The sequence below is a fragment of the Epinephelus lanceolatus genome, chromosome 13, assembly GCF_041903045.1.
Source record: "Epinephelus lanceolatus isolate andai-2023 chromosome 13, ASM4190304v1, whole genome shotgun sequence".
Taxonomy (NCBI): Eukaryota; Metazoa; Chordata; class Actinopteri; order Perciformes; family Serranidae; genus Epinephelus; species Epinephelus lanceolatus.
Genome location: NC_135746.1, coordinates 26,290,461 through 26,304,626, shown reverse-complemented (window position 1 = coordinate 26,304,626; position 14,166 = coordinate 26,290,461). Strand labels below are relative to the sequence as shown.

The 14,166-nt window shown below is 41.7% G+C and overlaps 1 protein-coding gene across 2 annotated transcripts in view; it reads right to left on the bottom strand.

The window, feature by feature from the left end:
• Positions 1-7,924, bottom strand: part of jag2b (jagged canonical Notch ligand 2b) — a 65,913-nt gene extending 57,989 nt beyond the window's left edge. For both annotated transcript variants that reach the window (XM_033648930.2, XM_033648931.2), the window contains exons 1-2: positions 7,711-7,924; positions 6,758-7,078 (exon numbers count right to left, since the gene is read on the bottom strand). In XM_033648930.2, coding sequence (XP_033504821.2) covers positions 6,758-7,078; positions 7,711-7,779 — 390 coding nt within the window. In that variant the 5' untranslated portion in view covers positions 7,780-7,924. The remainder of the gene's footprint in view (positions 1-6,757; positions 7,079-7,710) is intronic.
• Positions 7,925-14,166: the final 6,242 nt, after the last annotated feature.

The window sequence follows — 14,166 nt, the reverse complement described above, 5'->3', positions numbered from 1 at the left end:
TGCATTTGGCATACACATGGCCGGAGCAGCAAGCCAACACCATTTAAATAGTTTGGGCTTGTTCCAAGAAAAACAATCTTCGGCAGGTCTGTGCAGATCAACACATCGTTTAAATGTGAATGAGATGGTCTACACCTCCCACTTTTTGAGATGATCAGCCTCGAGAGACTGACAACACACCACATAAGGGAGGTGCACGAGCAACAGACCGAGCAAACCAAGTCGGTACACATGCTTCATCCCTTGATCATAGATACACTCCAGAGGCTGAGTGTTATTTTTACAGGAATAAAGAGGTTTAAATTGTCATGGCTGTCTATTAAAATAACACTGGAACAAACACGAATTCAAAATCCTCAGCTGCTCCAGATCCTAGATGAGGCTGCTGGCTGTTAGGCAGGTCAGCTACATGCATCTATTTACTAGCCGAGGGAGGTCTGATACATATCCAAGTTCAGAGCAGATACAGTTACAGGCAGGCTCACATCAAACGGACGTCCGGCTAATGTAGCTGTAGGGGCGGGGAGGGAAGGAGAGAGCGAGCGAGGGAGAGAAATTCCACCGGCAATTTCATTAGTGATCAAATGGAAGTACGACGTGTCTCTCTTCCTCTGCCTCTCTCTCCTGAAGTGCTCACACAGCATAGGCTGACAAAAGGGAAACTCAATCTGACAGGCCATAGAGGTACACTACGATCCACATACAACGGTAATGACACTTAAAAATAACTTGAATTCAAACAGTGTTTTTCAAAATAGCAGGCTAATTCAAAAATTTGGGGAAATGCAGTTATTGACCTTCTCTTTTTGATGCAATCTCATCTTATGTCTACGGAGCTGGAGCCAGGAGGTGATTAGCCTAGCTTAGCATAAAGACTGGAAACAGGGGGAAACAGCTAGCCCAGGTCCTAAACTTCAAATACTCCTCCCACCACTTCTAAAGCTCACCAATTAGCACATTATAATTACATTCTGTCCAATTTGTACACTAATGTAAAAGCAATTTATGTTTTAAAACACTCTAACACTAAAAATTAATAGGGGTGAGGGCAAAGGGAACTGCCCATTGGTTCGACAGCCCATTGGTTCAACATCCCATTGTTCCGACCATATTAAACTCATTGTTCCGAAGTCCGTTCCAAAATCATCATGATGCCCTGTGGTTAAGGTCTGGTTAGGTTTAGGCACAAAAACCACTTGGTTAGGGTCAGGAAAAGATCATGGTGTGGGTTAAAATGAAAAAGAAAGTGACAAACACATAAGCCGTGAGCCTGCTCCGCCTCAAGCCGGTCGCGGCGCACCATACGCCCACCGCGAGCCGTTCAGCACCGTGGACAGTCGGACTAATGGGCTGTCGAACCAATGACATGGACCCAGGGCAAAATATTGATACAGCATCGTATTGCGATATTTTGTGTGGCAATATTGTATAGATACACAGATGCCATGTATTGATTTTTTAGTAGTAGAAATGATTAATATTGCAAATACAAATTTAACTTTGGGTAGCACAATAGAGTAATGAAATCAACAGCTTCCACTAGCCATATTAAAAATCATTGAAATGAGATGAACAGACTGAAAACTTTATTAGATGAAAACTGTTATTGACAAAGTTTTTCCTTAATTTGCAGTTGAAAAGGTTAATAAGTCACAATATATCACAATATATTCTATCACAATACTCAGCATATCGCAATACATTTAATATCGCAATAATATTGTACCGTGATAATGTCGTATCGGTGGGCCTCTGGTGATTCCCATCCCTAAAACTAATGACGTTTCCACTGGTCTGTCGCCTGATTTTGTGTGTAGTGGTAGTAAGCAAATGTTAGTATAACATGCTAAACTAAGATAGCTGACGTGGTAAACATACCTGCTAAAAATGAGCATGTTAGCATGCTGACGTTAGCATTTAGCTAACAACACCACTGTGCCAAAATAACCTCACAGACCTGCTAGCATGGCTGTAGACTCTTTAGGGGGTCAGGCTGACTGTTTCTCCCAGTTTTCAGTCTCTCTGCTAAGCTAGGCTAACCACATCCTGGCTCCAGCTCTTTACCTAACACACAGATATGAAAGGTAGGCGATTCAGTAGGGTCATGGATGTATTAGGAGAACTGGATACAGCACTGGTGGCAGGGCCCTGTTCATTCCTATAAGGGTTACTCAGTAGTCCATGAGGCCAAAGTGGTTCAAAATTACCCAGATGATCAGCACTGCTTCCACATTGTGCGGCTTTTCATGCAGGCGCACTTATGGCGGCCAAGTGCAGCTGAGCATCTTGCTTCCGCCAGCCAAATGGCTAACTTCTGATTTGGCATTCCGCTGACCCGAATAGGGTAAAAATGATTAGCTCTTATAGACTTTCAAAATGTTATCTGACCAAATAAATCAAATCCTGATGGTGACACTAGTCATTTCATAGGGGTTGTGATGGTTAAAAAAATGTATCCACTCATGTACAGACATCTCATTTCCAATGTAAGTCAATGGTAAGACTTTTTGGGCCGCAGGGCATCATGTGACGGACCACGCAAAACTGCAGTTCCACTTTTGGCTACAACAAAAAATTGGCTTCAAAGCCCAGTGCACTTCCTAGGGGCCTGAGTAGGGCTGGGTACTGTTCACATTTGAACCAATACTGGTACCACTAGCCGAAACATAGCATTTTTTCCTTTACTTTCTCTTTAACAACAAACATTTAATTTTTGCTGCAAGGGTGACGTAGTAGACTAAAAAGCAGAGATACTAGACTATTACTAAAATAAGATAGATAAGAAAACAGTCCAGATGCTGAAACTATAGTGGCAGACCTTTGTCTAAACCTGGTATTCTTGCCCAGATGCCTCTCAACAACCAAAATTTAGCACCATTATTTAATGTGAATCTGTAGCCTACTAGATAGTGCTGATGTAATTTGGTTGATTCCCCAAAAATTAAGCATTCCTAAAACACAAGTACTATTGACAAGTAGGCAGACAAAAGCATAAGGAAAAAAGAAAACCACAGAAAAATGCAAAATAGTACACATTTTTAGCTTTCTAAAAGTATTTTTCCTTCTTCAATAAACCACTCAACTCAATAAAGTACAACTCCATAAAAGTGCAAAGTCTCATGAGCCTCTCTCACAAAACAAATTCCCTCAGCTTCAGCAGTTTGGATTACAATATCAGCGACAAAAGACTAAAAAACCCATGAGAAGAGAGAGGAGGCAGAAGCAGTGTGCATTTCCTGTAAATTCAAACCTGCAGGGAAACACTGAGTGTAGGCTGAGCTCAGAGGTGGCAGCAGCATCAATAGTCAGTCTCTTTACTGGCATCCTGGCAAGACAAGCCAGAGCTGGAGAATCACTGGAGGACTTCCAAAGAATGGATAAGCATCATGCAAACTGAGTAAAATCAGCCATTAGTGACTGCATCACACGGTTGTGATGATAGTTGGACTGAAAAGAGAGGAGACTATGATGTCTTATGTCTTCACAGAAGGAGAAGCCTTTCCCAGAAATGCAGGATGATTTTCACTGTTACCACACAACACTCGACTGGGAGATAAGAAGTGCTCTTTGAGCATTTGAGAAGTGCCTATTCAGACAATTAAAAGCATTACAAGGGTTTTGTGACAACTCAGGATTTCAAGGCTGATTTGAAAATTGGTTTTGTAGGAACCTGTGCAGCTCTCTGCTCAACACTCACATTTAAGAGGTTATAAAAGATGTCATATTTCTCAATTTGGAACCCGAAGGTGCAGTAATCCCTGCATTATTTCATTTTCCAGATAGTTTCAGACTCTGGGTCTCAAGATGACAGAAGACGCCAGCCCTCATTGGTTTCCACTGGGCTTAAAATGGGCACTTGGCCAGATGACACAGCCAATAGTACACTGCATCTTTGTTTCTTCAGTGAGGAAAGCGACAACGCCACAGCAAGTGACCCCGCAGGCTTGTTGTGACATCTGGCACTGGAATAGTGCACCGTTATCAGCCCGGGCCACTTAACAGAAAGACAACACACAAGAATAGGCCTCTTCACCTCTGCCTCGAGGTGTCAGTCAATGGGTCCAATAAGAGACTACCACTAGTTCATATTCTGTGATGATGAATGTTAGATTTTAACACATGCAGCTGTGGCACCTTGGTTAGCCCAGGTGGTCAAAGTTCTTATTCACCCTCCCACCCGAGAGTCTAAGTAATAGCCTATCTCGTTAAATATGTGGCTTTTACTGTGTGAAATTGCACCCTTGCCATTTTCCCCTGAAGCTTAAGAACGTTAGCTGTTAATTCACAAAAGGAGGTCCGCCCCTGCTATAAACAGCTGCGGGAAACCCTGAAATCATTAAAAACACAAAGATGAAACCTGGATCAAAGACGTGACACCTTCAGCACAAAGGACTGCGCACAGATCTGCTCATTATTGGACCTACCCATGAAAGAAATCAAGTCTTACTAGATCTGAAGAGAATTTAGTTAGCACTTCAACCTTTTCTTCAAAATCGGACCGCATGCAACTAATGATGAACTGATTATTTTCAAGAAATCACTGTTTGTGGGGGAAAAATGCCCATCACAAGTCTCAAGAGCTCAAGGTGCTGTCTTTAGATGGCTTTTATTCCCCTGACGAATAGTCAAATACCAAGAGATATTCAGTTTAGTATCAGACAAGACAACGTTGACAAGAATATATTAACATTTGAGAGGCTGGTACCACTGATTTGACATTTTTGCCTCAACAACTGGCTTAAACAATTACATTAATATCCTGTTGATCATCTAATGTAAGGCTGCAACTAACAATCATTTCATTATTGTTGATTATTTTCTTTATTTGGTGTACGGAAATGGTAAAAATGCCACTCAGAATCTCCTAAAGCCAGACAGGAAGTCTTTAGATGTCTTGTATTTTTCAGCCAACAGTCCAAAACACAAATATATTCAGATTACTGTCACATAAAATGAAGAACAGCAGCCAAGTAAAAAGCTGGAACTAGGAAATGAGAACCAGTTTTGCTTTGAAAGTACTTAAATTATTCCACTACTACATGGCATTACATTGTCCAAAGCAATTTACAATAAGGTCCCTCAAACTTGACAGGAACAAGAACTAGAGGTTGTAAAAAAAATTGGAGTGCATCCCTCTCAAACAAACAAGTAAAAGTGTGTTCAGTGCTGCAGGACCGGTGCTCAGAACACCTTATTTCTGTGCCTAATCCATCAGCTATCACTCATCTGCAGTCAGACGAGCTTAATTGCCCTGGAGGGGCCACCAAGGGCCACCTGGCACCCACAGCAGGAGAGGAAGCTGCAGGGTGCAGAGAAAGGGGGGAAGAGAGGTGTCAAAACCAGCCTGCAGTACGCACCGAACCACTGCCCGGAGGCGCTGAACACATATTTCACACTTGCAGCGTAATGTCACTCATTCATCATTATAATAGAGAATTAATTGGAGCATCCATCCAACACACACAACCAGGCTGCACCTCCAAATACAGTACATGCCATTCTTGTGCATCACAGCGCTGTAATATTGTCTTGCGTAAAAGTAAAAGTTAGATGTGTCATGTATGAGGAGTCTTTTTTCTGTTCTGTAGAAATCCAAGACACAAACCACTTCTCAATCAATGTCTCCTTTGTCTAGTGTTCTCCACAACAAATCTGTCACTAGCAACCAATTCTGAAAGACCCAATAAACCAAATTCCACTTGATGGATCGTACTATGATGAAACTGCATTTAGCCGCCTCATGAATCAGCAAAACGTCATGTTCCAACAGCTTTGCCATAACCGTCCCTCCATACGAGCAGTAACAGAATTCCCCCTCCAGAGTCTACATATCAAAGCGTTTCCCCCAGTCTAATTACCCTATCATGGCCCTGGCAGGTGCAAGCTGGTGGATTGGAACAAAGCCAACCCTCATATATCAGGGCAACTTTAAAAGATGACCCAGATGACACTGCGAACCGCTGTAGCTGCAATCGGATACTAGTGAAGCATGCAATCGTTTAGCCTTGATGTGTGGCGATTCTCGTAAGGACAGACGGGATGCTGCTAAGAACCCCACGTTTAATGAGGTTCGTCTTCTCTGCAAAGGCACATGCATGTGACCCCAGGAAGCACATAGTTAGGGTTCAAGGTGATCCATTAGGATAAAGGTTATTTAGATACAAAGTCAGGTTTTAAAACAGGTTCTTGAGGTCAAGCTTTTCACCGTAGAGCTGTAGCTATCAATACAGGAAGATGGTGGCAATTAGAGCTGCAAGAATTAATCAATTAATCAATATTTCAATGAGAGGCTCAAGAAAAATTAACAAGCAACTACTCTGATACCAAAAATGTGATGGTTCCAGGTTCTCAAATGTGAGAATCTTCTACTTTTCTTGGTATTTAATTATAGTAAATTATTTGTGGGGTTTGGACTGTTGGTCAGATCTTACAAGGCATTTCATGACTAGGATATTGGGGTGGGTATTTTTCATTCAACTGATTATAAAAGTGATGCAGTAACACTTTGCAGAGGCAAAGGAGAAACTGAAAGTGAAGTGTATCCAGATCAGTGCTGCTGTAATGTATGTACAATGGCAGAGTGGCTCCAAACCATTCTTACATGGCTTTATGATGCCTTTCCCCAGGTATGTGAGCACACACAGCCAAAAATCTATCTTTAATTTGTCCAAATTTAAACAGGGATCAGTGTGATGCTCTTTCCAGAGAAGACCATGTAAAGAAACACTTAATTAGAGCAGGAGATATCACAACTCACCGGCCAGGCAAACTGGAAGGGGATCAAAATCTTGCCAGCGTCGTCAATTTTATTCGGGTTATTCTTTGCGCCCTTAAAAGAAAACATATTTCCACCGAGAACTTGCGTAGATCCAGCTCCAAAGGTGCAGCCGCCGGTGGTGCTGACCTCCATCTGGTACTCCTTCAGGCAGATCTTGAAGTAAGTGTCGCACTCGTCTCGAGTGCAGCGCAGGTCCTGGGAGCTCCTGGAGCCGTCGCAGCACTCCCCGTCCGCCAACTCGCCGTTTACATTCTCCACGGAGATCAGCTGCAGCTCGAAATAGCCGGTTGACTGGGACACCTAGAAACAACATTTTAAAAAAGACCCAATTTAAATATAGGCCTATATTAACCGGAGACAGCGTGGTTTGGGGCTGCTCAAATCGGTGCGTAAAAATGGACAAGTGGCCCCAACAGTGCCTGACTCCTACTTCAAATCAGCATAAAAGCTCATGCAGATGGGGGGAATATTCCAAAATAATTTGTTGCATCATGAATGGAGCACGTGAACAGCCTACAGTTTGCAGCCTGGTGTTTTTTTTTTTAAGACAATCAGGTTACTCTGTGACGCTGCAGCAGCCAATTGATGCAATGCAACTTACAACTTCTTGCTTCAGGCCTCATTCTCACCTTAAAATTTAATTTTTTAAAATAAAGACACGCGCAAGGCTGTGAGCATTGTGACCAAAATGGAGAGCAGCCTGTATCAATTCTTCACACTTCAATCTTGTCATGGTAACATGATCACATGCTCCACAACTGACGGCTACGTAATTCAATTATCGATTAATGTGATGCGAATATGCAGCGCCCGGAGAGCAAATACATCTGCCCACGCCCACCAACTTTTGACATTTGGGGGGTTTTAAACATTTATTTTATTTATATGGAGCAGGGTAAATATTTGGGGATAAAATAAACAGCCTTTCTTACCTCCGTCCATAACGTCAACAGCAGGCACACTATTGGGAAGCGATTCCTAATCCTGGTGCGATTCCACATGCCTCCGATTAATTAGAGTGACATGGGGGGGAGAAGCGATGAGAAAAGACAAACAGCCGCGGACCCGGCGACTAGTTCCTCCTCTCCTGACATGCAAAAATACAATCTTCACATGCGTGATCTCTCCACCGTGTGCGTCCAGATTTCACCGAGGCATTACATGCGTGTGTGTGTCTATGTGTGTGTGTGTGAGAGCAGGCGGCGGATTGCAGCGCAGTGATGGTCCATGTACAGGAGTGTCCCTCCGTCAAATCTCTCCACACAGCAACTGAGATGTTTCGTAGCCACAGCCTGAGGAGAGGATGTCTGCTTTGATTGGCAGCTCCACAAACCACTTACAAATTGGCCTGCGGGCAGTCTGTGAGCCAACCGGATTAAGGGGCGGACAATAGTAGCCTATATTAACCCCCACCACCACCACCACCACCAACCTTCCTCCTCTTTCTCCTCCTCCCCAAAACTTGAATTATACAGGGTTTGCATTTAGCTTCATTTGGACAAACCGCATTACAGCATGCAGAACAAAGCAGGGGTCGAGTTTAATTAAAGGCGCCTGCAATGATATGATGATGAGCAGGGTTTATTATTTCACATTAGGACATGCATTTAATTACAATCTATATTTTTATTGTAATTCAAAGCATTTAAATATACACACACACACACACACACACACATATATATATATATATATATATATATATATATAAACAAAAAAAATAGTCCTGCATGCTGACTGAATCTCTGAATCCAAAGTGGACTAATAGCTGGTGACTGACATGTAATCTAATTATCATAATATCATTACAGTTTACATTAAATTAACATGGAACATTGGCTTTTGAATGCCTCTCAGTGTGTTTAAATTATGCAGAGAAAATGATTTTGTTTTTTAATCTTTTCATTAAAACAATGCTTCAAAAGCTATTTTACTTTAAATTTATCTGTGTGTGCTTTGATGAGGCAGATTAATGTCAATTTATTCAATGTTCTCGCCACAAATTCATCTGTTTCTGTGGTACTAAGGCTGCTGAAAGTAAACCTGCCCCTAAAAGACATTACTTTTCAGTAACGAGTCCAGACTCATCAAGGAGCTCTCCTCATGCCAACCCTACACAATGCATCAGCGCCCTCTACTGTCTGCATCATTCCATCTGATTGTTTAAAACCATGTGAAGAAATTAAATGCACAAAATGATGATTTTCTCATAATTACTTAGACACAGTTTAATTTTCATTCTTTTTATTTATACAGGAAAGGAATTAAAAGTGTGTGTTACTAAAACTGTCCAGACTCAGTATAAAACTGGTTTTCAGCAGCTTCCTGTCATGTAACGGAAACATTACAATACAGAATAAAAACAGAAACAATCAACAGAGGCAAAGCAACAAAACGTAGGACATAGACATTGCACACATTGAGTAGCAGACTGAAGTGGAGTGAGTTAAAATGGGATATGGGATTAAAATCAGTGGTTGCAAGTATGTCCTTCCATCAGATAGGGTTTATGTGTGTGTGTTGAAATGTGAAATAGAGGTTGTTGCTCTGATGTAGTGTGGGATCTTGTTCTCACTAAAAAGATGTTTAATTGGGACACCTCCCGCTGTCATCCCTCGGCTAACGAGTTGAGATCATTATTTTATTTGAATAATTTGTCATTTGTTTTCCAGACTAGGTTAACCTGTGATATTCAGGAGATAAGGAGTAAAATGTTTCACATGTTCAGAGAAAAACGGTCTGCTGATGTATGGTGTAAAGCAAAACTACAAACTTACTGTCTCATTAAGTGTGGAACCTTATGTGAAGTATAATTTAAACAAAAGAGAAAGACCCCTGCTCAGGAACATTACCATTAGCCTCAGAGAGTGAGAGGTTTAACACTACTCCAGAGGAGGACAGAATTTGTTTGTTGTGTAATTCAGGTGAAGATGAGAACGAGGCTCATGTCTTGTTTTACTGTCCTGTATATGAAGACATGAGGAAATGTACTTTTCAGTAAGACGACCTCCATCTATGTTGATTTCTTTTGGCAGGATGATCATGAAAAAATTCATTTTTGTTTCAGAAAGGGAACTCTTGTTGTGGCTGAATTTCTTTGGCCTGGAGCCGAAGGCAGAGTATTGTGTTTCTGGACTGAGAAGTTAAATAACATGTACTTTGGATTGTTACTGCATCATCATTGTAATGGTGTCTTGTAAACCCATGAGGGCTGGGCACAAGTAAGTGTGCATGACACAAAATAAAAACATAAATCAATATGAAAAATGGTCTTTTTTCTCTTCTCCTGATGCAAAATATGTTGCATTTGCCCCTTTATATAATTTAAACATATTCAGTTTCCCCACTTCCAACAGTCTGGTATGTTCTTGTTCATATTAGATTTTTCTCTGCACAATCTGCTGCTGCATCAGCCTACTCTCGTCCCACTGTGCCAATAATACAGAACATAAAACATATTCATATTAATGCAGTTGCAGCTGGTTCACATTTGCACAAGTGTCCATGTTTGTCTCAGTTTGGGATGTTTGCATCACCTGACAGCAAGGTGATCAGGTGATCTGACAGATGGTCTATGAGGCTGTGCCTGTTTAAAAGGCCGTACGTGTGTTTTTGCATGTTTGAGTTGCCATAGTGTGAGGGTACTCAACTCACTTCGCCTGGGGGCCAATTTGCAAACTGACACGAGACCAGGGGCCAGTTAGAAAACAAACATTTTTAATATTTATCATCATATAATTAACATTTTCTGTCAAGAGTCAAATCCAGTCACAGCAGCTCTGCTCAGGTCAGGTTACACACGGGTGTTTATAGGGTTGGAGGACATTTGAGGGTTTTGCTTGAGGGCCTGCAAGATCCTCCCCTGGCACCTTTTTTTCTTTCAATAAACAAGCTCTATTTGGATGTTTTAATTGTGCACTCTGGCACCTTATTTATATTCGAAGTAATATAAAAGTAAAGTCCTGGTGCATGTATCCATCTATTAAACACTTTGAAAAAGCAATAAGATTGTGCAAGTTGTTTGTCCAATTTGTCCCTATAAATACAGATTTTATTATCTTTATAAACCTGAAGTTTAAACTACAAGTGTAAATAATTCAATACAATGATCAATGGGGTAAAGAGAGGTATATAAATTGTGGCTGAAGACCAAGGCTGTACAAAAACTAAGGTCTAAGTGACATGCAACATGCGACCACTGAAGTCCCTCCACTGTGACGAGGAAAACAAGAGAAAGAAGCTGCCAGTCAAAGTGTATGTGACAGCACCCCCCCCCCCCCCCCCCCCCCCTCCGACCCTCCATGTCTCTGTCTCCTTCTCATCAGCCAACTGCCAGCCTGTCAGATAGGCCTTAAAGGAGGCTGCCGATAGCCTGAGCCGCTGCAGCCGCTTTGACTGGAACATTTCACACGCTGTCACAAGTACATGTGAGTGCCTTAAGTTGGATCACACCTAGTAAAGGGCCTCAGGTGGTGAAGGAACAGTGTGTGTGTGTGTGTGTGTGTGTGTGTGTGTGTGTGTGAGTGAACACTATAGTGTTTGACCAGTATGGGGTTTTAGCCATGTTAGTGGTGTAGCGCTGGGGATGGCAGTGTGGGTTAGTTGGGTCATCGACCACTTTGGTGCATGATGAAATATTTCAGCAACTACTGGATGGATGACAATGAAATTTTGTACAGACATTAATTTTTCCCACACAATGACTACAGAGTTAAGTGATCCTCTGACTTTTTCCCTACCAGCAGGTTGACGTTTTTGATTCTGAGTGAAATATCTCGACAACATAAATATGGATTGCTCTGAAATTTAAGAAGATATTCATCGTTCACAGACGAGGAAGCCTACTGACTGATTCCCTGACTTTTCCTCTGGCGCCTCCACTGATGTTGGTTTGTAGTGAAATGTCTCCTGGATGGATTGACACAAAAATTAAGTAAATACATTAGTGTTATTTTGGTGATCCTGCAATGTTTTACCTATGTTGTGCCAATTAGCAAATGTTAGCATGCAAACACACTAAGCCAAGATGGTGAACATGGAAACATTCCACCTGCTAAACATCAGCATATTAGCATTGTCATTGTTAGCATGTTAGCATGCTGACACGAACATTTAGCACCATGTGCGGCCTCAAGGAGATGCTAGCGTGGCTGTAGACTCTTAAGCATGGATTATTCTCGCTGTAGTGTCCCCAGCAAGAGGTGCATGCGCCAGAAAAATGACGAAATCACCCCTTTTGCGTTAACGTGAAGGCTCCGAAAGTTGTCATGGCACTAGGTTGTGACAACTATGAACTTTTGTAACTAGGCACTCACTGTCCGCGCTTTTTAGTTCAACATGGAGGACTGGCTGAGAAGGTTCGCATGTACAGACAGCTCTACGACTTCTTATTGAGAGACCACAGGGACAGTCGATTGACCTTAAGTATTGGGAAGAATAATCGTCACATATTGACGTTTTGGTCATGGACTTTCCACATCCACATACGACGCGCAAGGTACCCTGGGTGCATTGGTTTTTGATGTTCTGGGACATAGTGTGAAGTTCACTTCTTTCAAGATACACTTCCATTTTCACAGGAAATGTGATGTTTAAATACAGTCTCTTTCAAAATAAATGTACAATGTTAATACGCAAGTCACTGCCCAATCTTTGGATTTCGCTGACTTCAGAGTGAGACAGTGCTTGAAAGAAATAAACCACCATAGTGGGGAAAGAAGAGCCTTTTTGCTGCAGGGTGTGGAAGAACATTAGCCTGGAAATCCAGACTCAAATCTAGAAAGATTTTGAGTCTGGCTCTCACCGATACACCCTTCCTATCCAAGGGGCACCACTAACTGAGGCATTTCAAATGTTGCCGCATGCAATTGGATAGCAAGATGGCCAATCAGAGCAAAAAACAAGGTGACATATTCATTGCACTAAGCCCCATTTGTTTGCCGAACAGTGGGGCTAATTATGCTTTTGCCGTATCCTGTCGGCAAAACAGCAAAAACGTCCTTCCTGGAAACTAAGGCTTTCCAGGTCAGAAGAACATGGGAGATGTCATGTAAAAAGAGCAACCGGGGGGAAACAAAGCGGTATAAAATAATTTCAGCTTCAAGGTAAGCAACTGTAATAATTTCAGTACACAAATGCAATGTTTGGTGGCATGTCCGTATTTACTACTATTGTCAGGCAGTCTATGTTTTCCAGTCTTCTGTTAACACTCATTAACTTCTTGCTTATCTATAGAATATTGGCGTTTCAGAGCATGTTGCAGTGAACAACGTGCTGAGGTCCACGTCAAGATATTTTTCATTTACATGCCCATAAAATCATGTTCTGCGCTTACCCCAAAATTGTTTTAATGTCAAGGTGCAAATAGGGCCGCTGCACAATGTGAGGAAAATATGTGATAATGTCATTAAATATCAGGATAACTATCCCCTTGCAATAAATGAACACATTAAAGTGAGCTTAGCTCTGCTTTTCTGCTGCTTTCACTGCTAAAACACAACAAATCGCTTGCTGAATTTAAGAAAAATTACAGGTAATTATTTCTTACATTCTTTTATCGAACAAATTGAGCACTGAACTGAACACAAAAAGCATCAATAAAAACCAGAATGATAGTTTGACTGTTACATTTTAAAGAGCAGGATTCTACTGAAGCTCTCTTTCAAATAAATTAAATATCCCTGAGTGTAACACCACAGCGATAGTGATAAGAAAAATTACATATTGTGCAGTTCTTAGTGAAAAGGCCTCTGTAGAAGCATTTCACTAATATGAGCCTTTCCATTCAAACTGTGACTAATGACATTTTTTAAGCGTCTTATTAAGCCAGAGTTTGTCTTTACATGAAAGATGTATCTGCAAAAAAAACTGAAAATCTAAGCAACAAAAGGAAACATGCAAATAAAAAAAAGAACTAAAGGTTTTAGATTTTGGACAATTTAATGAAGCTGCAGTTCTTTAAAAAAAAACAAAAATATAACACCAAACTCCAGTATCTCCTGAACACGGACCAAAGGGCCTTGGGTGGTGTGTGCCTACCTTGTCTTCCTGTTTGCATACATGTGTGTGAGGCTCAGAGAGAGGAGTGTGTGTGTGCAGGAGGAGAAGGGATTATGAGTGGGAGCGCTGTGGGGGGTTTGCCAGCCTCCAGGGGGGAGGTGAAGTGGATTTCTTCTCTCATCCATTTTTCATGGCTTTTCTCCTTTCAGATCTCCAGTCTCTGTACATACGGCTGACGGGTCGATTCTCTTTTATCTTTAAGCATCTTTCGGGGACTCGGCGTGTGCGTCTGGTGGCGTTTTTTTTGGGGAGGGGGGGTGGGGGTGATGGTGGCGGGATGGGTCAAGGTTGAGACATGCTGTTTTTAATCAAGCTCTAATGACTATCTT